This window comes from Dama dama, chromosome 18, assembly GCF_033118175.1.
Source record: "Dama dama isolate Ldn47 chromosome 18, ASM3311817v1, whole genome shotgun sequence".
Classification (NCBI taxonomy): Eukaryota; Metazoa; Chordata; class Mammalia; order Artiodactyla; family Cervidae; genus Dama; species Dama dama.
Window position 1 is genome coordinate 100,441,555 of NC_083698.1, and position 8,357 is coordinate 100,449,911.

General features: G+C 42.5%; 1 protein-coding gene across 1 annotated transcript; it reads right to left on the bottom strand.

Moving 5' to 3' along the window:
- Positions 1-880: 880 nt before the first annotated feature.
- Positions 881-8,036, bottom strand: LOC133072918 (serine protease 58-like). The gene is made up of 5 exons (XM_061166448.1): positions 7,997-8,036; positions 6,348-6,501; positions 3,562-3,812; positions 1,425-1,561; positions 881-1,030 (listed from the first exon to the last, which is right to left on the bottom strand). Exons 1-5 carry the CDS (start codon positions 8,034-8,036, stop codon positions 881-883), a joined length of 732 nt encoding a protein of 243 aa, XP_061022431.1.
- Between the last annotated feature and the right edge of the window lie 321 nt (positions 8,037-8,357).

Sequence of the window (8,357 nt, forward strand, 5' to 3'; positions counted from 1 at the left end):
TTAACGACTAAGCCTCTGATACCTACAAGATAAAAAAATCTAAATTTCTTTACCAAACAGGTCAGGCCTTTTGCTATCTAATCCTTACCTGCATAAATAATACTTTTCTATCATGTTCTGTCTTCTCTTCTATGAACAATTTATTTTCCACCCTTCAGTATTACTTACTTACATGTATTTTCCAGAACATAATGGTTTTTATGCTTTTCTGACTTTTACCTAAGTATACCTCAGTTTTATAATAGTCTCCTCTAATTTGTTGGCCTCTTGGGTGGTACCTCCTGTGACTCTGACACCCTGATTTTTTCCTATTTTCTCATGCAACTTATTGCTCATCTCCACTGTAGTAATTATCACCAGGTAATAGAACTGGCTAATTGATGACAAAGTCTGCATTATATCTACTCATGTACCCCTAGCATATGCATGCTCAGTTGCTCAATTATGTCCAACTCTTTACGACCCCATGGACTGTAGTCCTCCAAGCTCCTCTGCCGATGGGATTATCTCAGCAAGAATACTGGAGTGGGTAGCCATTTCCTCCTCCAGGGGATCCTCCCGACTCAGGGACTGAACCCGCATCTCCTGTGTCTCCTGCATCTCAGGTGGATTCTTTGCCACTAAGCCACCTGAAAGCCCCAGGCATATGCAGCGCCTACCAAATAGCAGACATTTCAACAATTTTTGAATGAACAAATGGCTGGGAATGTTGCTAGATTTCTCTTCATGTTTACAGTTTATATGATAAAGGAATAAGTTTTTAGTGTCATTTCTTTTTAATGAATTCTGCTCAAGAACAAGAAACATAATAAGGAGAGTTGTAGATCCAGGGTGGAAATCATGAAATACTGCACTGAGGGGATGGAGGACCAGAGACGCCTCAGTAGCTTTCAATGATGCTCATGATCCATCTTGAATAAGAACCGATTTCTGTGAAGAATCCTTCATTTCCAAGGGTGACACTTCCTTTTGCCCAACTCAAAATTCCGTGTACCCTCCCACTGCAGATGGCTGGAGCTGCTGAGACTTCCTGCCAGAGAGAGGGGACAGGGGGTCAGTGTTGCTTTATTCCTCATCCAGTAAGGATTTATTCTAAGAAGGGGCACATTGTGATAACAGAACCTTCTATCAGACTGGAATCATTTTTCTTAAGAGGGGAGAACCCTCTCTTCACATCCATGCAGGTCTCACCTCTCCAGGTTTGAATTTGACCAACCTGAGTGCAAGTAGGAGGAAAAAGGACAAATGACTCTCCCCTGACTCCCTCCCACTCTAAAGGAAGGCAGGGGAATGGATGACCAATCCACAGACTGAGGAGGCAGAGGAAGACCGCAGGCCTTCTTCTTGGATACCATTTGGTTTCCTACAAGCACCTTTCCTCATGGACCCCTTGCTGTGTGCTTGTCTGGTGATAGGAAAGATACCTTAATATCAGTTAGGGTCTTTAGAGGTTGCCCCACACACATGATGTTTACTGACATTCTTTCATCTTGCATGTTCTGGCACTCATCATAGGGACGAGTATATTGGTTTATCCAAGTCAGGATGTCAGGGTCACTAACTGTGGGAAAGAGAAAAGTCCAGGGTGACTCTCCTGATCACATATACTCTTGTGATCAACCTCTGTTTTGTGAATACATTGTATATATTTATAGTAGATATCAGACATTCCATCCTTCTTAGAGCCCCTTGTTCAGTCTCTCTGTGTCTGAGCAGTGGATTCAAAGCATTACATGAGCCTTACATCAGATATCATCAGATCTATAATTCTCTCTGTACTGTGCATAACTTGGAAAGCTTAAAAAAACCCACAGGAAAATTATGAATGATTGTGAGGAGAAAGAGACAGAAGCTGTTGTCCATAAGAAACCTTCCTTTTGGGGACCGACTTCATCATCTTTCATTTAATCATAAAGGGAGAACATGATTTTTAATGTGTTTTAAACTGCTTTTTTTATAGTGAGACCATTTATAAGTGGGTTATTTATAAGTGCGTATGTATATGTATAAATACACATATATAATTTCCCCTAAGAAGTAACATTGCTCATCTCACGTATTGCAGTTGTTACTATACTGTTAACCTCAGGATGTAAGGAGCCTAACCAACACATTATGTAATTTTAGTCTCTGGTGGAGAGAAATAAGGAGGAAGGAAGCTAAAAATCAACTAGAGATCTCTCAAGTTAAACCTAGCATTACTTATAAAGCATAATATTTTGGATACATTTCCAATCTAATGTTTTAAATCAAATCAGAGCAGGAAGTGTCAGGTCAGAAAAGGATGAGAAGAGTTATGTTCAGTTTTAACTTTTTTGGAAACCTAATTGAAATACTTAGAACAAGGTAGGTGAAAGTAACCTACTTACTTGAAATAGTGAATTCTTAATAAATATTGGGAGGCTGGCCCTAGAGAGTTTATAGAATTGATTTGCCACTGTGATTCTGAAATGACATGCAGAGCCTATATGATGACACTTTTTGTAGTTTTATTTTGTTTTCAAGTGTATGTCGTAAATTACTTTGTAAAATGTGAAGCAGTTACTTTGAATAAGATTTAAAAGCTTCAATTTGGATTTACATGTATTCATATCAATGTATGACAAAACCCACTGGAAAAAAAAATAATAATAAAAAAAAACCATTAAAAAAAAAAAAAAGAAAAAGCTTCAATTTGTTCAGAAGATATATTCACTTAGATTCTCTAGAATGCTGCTTCTAAATTGAAGTGAAGTTGCCAAATTTCACTGGCACTGACCATATAAAAGTTCCCACTTGTTACCTTTACAAAACAGACTGATAGACCAGTCTCCTACTTTTTATTTGTTTTTATAGAATATATGAATTGTTCTGTAACTACATGAGAAAGGTTTAAACCTGATTACTATCCACAACTTGCCTTAGTGAGTAGGCTTTAACAAGCCAATCAGTCAGTCACTCTTTAAAGTCAGCATGTTAGACTCCTCCAATAAACAACTGAGTGCCAACCAATCAACAACAATCTCACCCAGGTAATCAAGCCTCTACAGATGACATCAACTCTCTTCAGCCTCTGAAAGTCCTCCAAACTCTCAGTGGAAAGCTTCCCACAAACCTCATGTAAGCATGGCTTAGTACTCTGTACTGCTCACTGAGACTGTGTCTGCTCAGCATTGCTCTTCTATAATAAGCAATAAGTTCAGCTTTATCATTTCAGATATCAAATGGTGGTTCTAGTATCCTCTGTTAATGAAACGGAGGATAATGGTAGTATAAGCTAAGTCCTTCATGTACGTGTGTGCTGTGAGCTCAGTCATGTGTGACTCTTTGTGACCCCCATGAACCTGCCAAGATCCTCTGTTCATGGGATTCTCCAGGCAAGAATACTGGAGCGGATTGTCATGCCCTCCTCCAGGAATCTTCCCACCCCAGGGACTGAATCCTCATCTCTTGCATCTCCTCCACTGCAGGCAGATTCTTTACCACTGAGCCACACCTGAGATGCGCTTCAGGTATATCTCTCTTCATTTTCCCCAGCGCCAAAACCTTCTCAGGATGAAAAACACAGAGTCAAACACTTACGGTTTTTATATTTACTCCAGGTCCAGGTTGGGATAAAGCAGGATTCATTAAGTGATAAGGGTTCCATAGCTATGGCTATGGTTCCCACTTGAGTGGTGAGTTTAGCAGCCTCAGACAGTTTTATCATCATCAGGTCATTGCTCAGATATTCTGGGTTGAAGTCAGGGTAGGGCACAGTCATTGAGTAACTCTGGGTCTGCTCGTGCTGGTTTTTGATGTTGGGTTGATAAATTCCCAATCGGATTTTAACACTATGGAAGAAGGAAGGCAGGGAGATTTAAAAAAAACCAGAAAACAAAAATAAGGGTTACAGAATGTCAGAACTGCAAGAAGTCTCATAGGTGACTTTCTTTAATCATCTAATCATCTTCATTTTATTTCTTAGACCTGAGAACCAAAGTGACCTGCCTTGGCCTGTAAAATAGTAGGAACAATAGTTTACAGGATTGTTGTATTAGTCAATGTATATACATACAATCTGACATGGTATCTGCCACCTAGAACATAGTCAGTGGGATCTAGTTGTTGTCGTCGATGATGTTAATGATCACAACGACAACCTGGATAATCTGAATGAATAGGTAACAGATATGGCACCAGAATCCATTATTCCAGAGGTCTTTGCCTGTCCTCCACTGTCTGAAACAACTCTGGAGCAAGTATATTGTACCTGCAGTTTCTGGATATTCTTAGGCCCTTTCCAGATTCTTTTGGGCCCATATCTTTGTATTTAATGCAAGCTGCCTACACTGATTATAGATTCAAAAGACTCTTAGCAGTCTAACAGGACTCCCACTGACCACTTTCTATTATATTTCCTGGAGAAATTTAAACCCACCCACTTCTATTGCCAGGAGTCTGGTCATGTAACAGACACAGGAGCCACTGCCTGCCAAAAGATAGCTTGTGCATTAGGTCTGGCTGAGAGAAGAAAATCCAAATTTCCAATGCCAGTTCTTGGAGTGGATGGACTATATTTCCTGTCTATATTTCCTCTGTTTCTCACTGACACAAAGCAGGGTTTCAATCTGTGTTTGAATGAACTGTCTTGAACGACCAGATGGCTGAAAACTCTGAGTTAGAAGTGACCGTTATACACTCCTGAAACTCTGACTAGGTTCCAATTATCTAACACTTTGTCACGCACAACAGAGACACAGGTTTGTAAAGGACAGCATCATCTCGCGCAGAGCTCCTTCACTCTTCCTGTCTTCCCTGAATCACATGGCTTCCGCCTAACACTTCAACCTCAGCCTGTGAACACCCACCCCTACTCATGAGATCTTCTGTACACTCTTCCCTCTGCCTGGAATTTCCCCCAGAATTTATTCAACCTGGTTTCATCCTCCTCTTCGTGTAGGTTTCATCTCTTCAAACAGACCTGATACAATCACCCTAACTGAAGTAGGTATCTTGTTTCATTCCTGTATATTTCAACTTGGCACTCATTTCAATGTTTCATTTTGGGACTTTTATTTGCTTTGGCGTATTTCCTCTACCAGAATGTGAGCTCTGTGAGGGAAAACTAATTACCATCTTGTTCCCTTGCTGTTTTTTCAGTTCATTAAGCAGTCCCTGGAATATGGTAAGTGTTCCAGAAGTATGTTGGATGAAAGTTGAAAGTGTTAGTCACTCAGATGTGTCTGAGTCTTTGCCACCCCATGGACTGTAGCCTGCCAGGCTCCTCTGTCCATGGAATTCTCCAGGCCAGAATACTGGAGTGGGTGGCCATTCCCTTCTCCAGGAGACCTTCCCGACCCAGGGATCAAACCCAGGTCTCCTGCATTGCAGGCAGATTCTCTGCCATCTGAGCCACCAGGGAAGCCCTCAAGTAGGTTGGATGGATGTCTATTATTTATTTTGCATGAGAAAGAGACTTTTGACATCTTCCTCTTCATATCCTCCTAAACTGCCCAAGTGTGTATCTTTTTCCCCATTGGAAAGATGACTCTCTCTTCCTGAATCTTCTGATTCCCTGGGATGCCATTAGAGCATGCTAGGATGCCTCACAAGACCTGCTTTTTAAATTTATTTATTTATTTTTAAGTGAAGGATAATTGTTTTACAATAGTTGTTGGTTTCTGCCATACATCAACATGAATCAACCATAGGTATACCTATGTCCCCTCCTTCTTGAACCTTCCTCCCACCTTACATGTCTCATCCAAACTCAACCAGGTTGAGGTCCCTGAGTCATAGAACAAATTCTCATCAGTTTTCTATCTTACCTAAGGTAGTGTATATGCTTCAATGTTACTCTCTATATTTGTCCCACACTCTCCTTCCTCCCCTCACCCCTGTGTCCATAAATCTGTTCTCTATGTCTGCCTCTCCCTTGCTGCCCTGCAAATAGTTTCATCAGTTCTGTCTTTCTAGATCCAATAAATATCCACTTATATATGGTATTTGTTTTTCTCTTTCTGGGTTCCTTTACTCTGTGTAATAGGCTCTAGGTTCATCCACCTCAATAGAATTGACTCAAAAGTGTTCCTTTTTATGGCTTAGTAATATTCCATTGTATATATGTGCCACAGCTTCTTCATTTGTCTGTCGATGGACATCTAAGTTGCTTCTGTGTCCTAGCTATTGTAAATAATGATGCAATGAACATTTGGGCACATGTGTGTTTTTCAATTTTGGTTTCCTCAGGGTATGTTTTAGCAGTGGGACTGCTGAATCATATTGTAGTTTTATTCCTAGTTTTTTAAGGAATCTCCATACTGTCCTCAGACCTGCTTTTGTTTAAATAGATCCCCCCTGGCTCCCAAGAGCAGAGAAATACTTACGGAGAGAGGCAGTGTGCAGCGGTCAGTACCCACTGCGGGTGAATAAGTGTCCCCACACAGGGTTCTGGGAAGGACTGCAGGTAGACCATGTAAGGAATAGTAAAATCTACTTCATTCGTCTTCTCAATGTTAGAAGCTTCTGCCAGAATGACTCCTAAAGAATCAGAGGGGTCACAGGTAGAGAGATAGGGCAAGAGGTGAGAGTTGGCCAGCATAGTTTTTCCCACCCTAAGGTTTTCAAACTAAAACAGTCTTCTGCAGTTGCTAAGTCGCTTTAGTCATGTCCGACTCTGTGCGACCCCATAGACGGCAGCCCACCAGGCTCCCCCATCCCTGCGATTCTCCAGGCAAGAACACTGGAGTGGGCTGCCATTGCCTTCTCCAATGCATGAAAGTGAAAAGTGAAAGTGAGTGGGGAGCCATTTTTCCTTATTTTATTTTAATGGAAGGATAATTGCTTTACAGTTTCTGGTGTACAACAACTCCAAGCAGCTATCGGAATACATATGTCCCCTCCCTCTCGACCTTCCCTCGCTCCCGCCTCCATCCTGCCCCTCCAGGTCATCTCAGAGCACGGAGCTGAGCTCCCTGTGCTATACCGAAGCTTCCCACCAGCCATCGATTAATATCTGATACATGGTAGTGCGTGTACGTCAATGCTACTCTTGATTCATCCCACCCTCTCCTTCCCCTGTCGGGCCCACCATTCCTTTCTCTGTGTTTGCCTCTCTGTGCCTGCCCTGCAAATAGGTTCATCTGTCCCATTTTTCTAAGGGAGATCATGCATGTCACCCAAGCTCTACCCATTAAGAAAACTGACACATGTCTTTGCTTGAGATGGAGGTATACTGAAGTTCTGTGAAACTAACACAAAGGCGTATCTGAGGCTGATCATAAACCCTGATTGGCAGTGTTGTGTATAATAAAAATGAAAAAAAAAGATTTACTATGTTAAAAATATTATTCTAAATTCACTTTTGCCAGGAATGAAAGTAAAAAGTTAAATCCTCCCTGACTTTGGTGCTGAAAGGTGTGGAAGAGCTTGGGGGAGGGACCTGAGGCTTTCATAGCCCCTGACTCATCCCCCTTCCCAACCTGCACTTACTCCTCCAGAGTCCATCTGCCCGGAGAAAGGGAAGATGTACTTTTCTGCTCTCTGTTCAGGAGTCCTGGGAGAGTGCAGAGCACTTATAAAGACATATGCTAACTTGCTCACAGGTGCAGAAGCAGCTTAGAGAGACTGTTGAAGGGGTGAGCCATGCATCAAGAGTAGTACCTTTCACTTCCATTAACAGTTAATCAAAGGAAATGCCCACCACCTCCTCTATCTTCAGTTTTGGCCAGCTACTTCCCCTCTGATCCATGTGCGTGCATGCATGCTTAGTTGCTTCTGTCGTGTCCAACTCTTTGAGACCCTGTGAACCATAGCCCACCAAGCTCCTCTGTCCATGGGATTCTCCAGGCAAGAATACTGGAGTGGATTGCAGTGCCCTCCTCCAGGGGATCTTCCCAACCCAGGGTTCGAACCCATGTCTGTTATGTCTCCTGCATTGGCAGGTGAGTTCTTTACCACTAGCACCACCTGGGAAGCCCCATCCTCCCGCACATCACCACATCACTCCCTAAGCAGCAACAAGACCTAGACTCACCAGCCGTGCTCATGAACATGAAGAAGACACAGCACTTCATGACAGGCTGGGATCTCGCCAGCAGCAGACAAGTCAGATCAAGCTCTCAGCTGCCTCAGTCTTTAATCCAAGTAGCCTTGGCAAGAACAGCTGTGGGAGAAATATTACTTTGTGGGGGTAGGGAAGGAGCAAGGATGCTAGAGCAATCTTCAAACTAGCCCTTATCAAAATCCAGTTATACAAGGCACAGCTGGGATCTGGCTCTGATGTGGGTGAAAGAGGAAGGGGTGGGCAAGTCCAGCCCCTGGTGCCTCTTCTCTGACCCTAAAGGTCTCAGGAGTCATGGTGCAACTGCTGACACTCCCCGCCCCTTCTGTGACAT

Coding starts and splice junctions, on each gene's coding strand:
- LOC133072918 (XM_061166448.1), bottom strand. CDS start 8,036: ATGAAGTGCTGTGTCTTCTTCATGTTCATGAGCACGGCTG. Junction 1,562..3,561: donor CTGGAGTAAATATAAAAACC/GTAAGTGTTTGA, acceptor TCTTTCCCACAG/TTAGTGACCCTGACATCCTG. Junction 1,031..1,424: donor AGACCCTAACTGATATTAAG/GTATCTTTCCTA, acceptor TCTCTCTGGCAG/GAAGTCTCAGCAGCTCCAGC.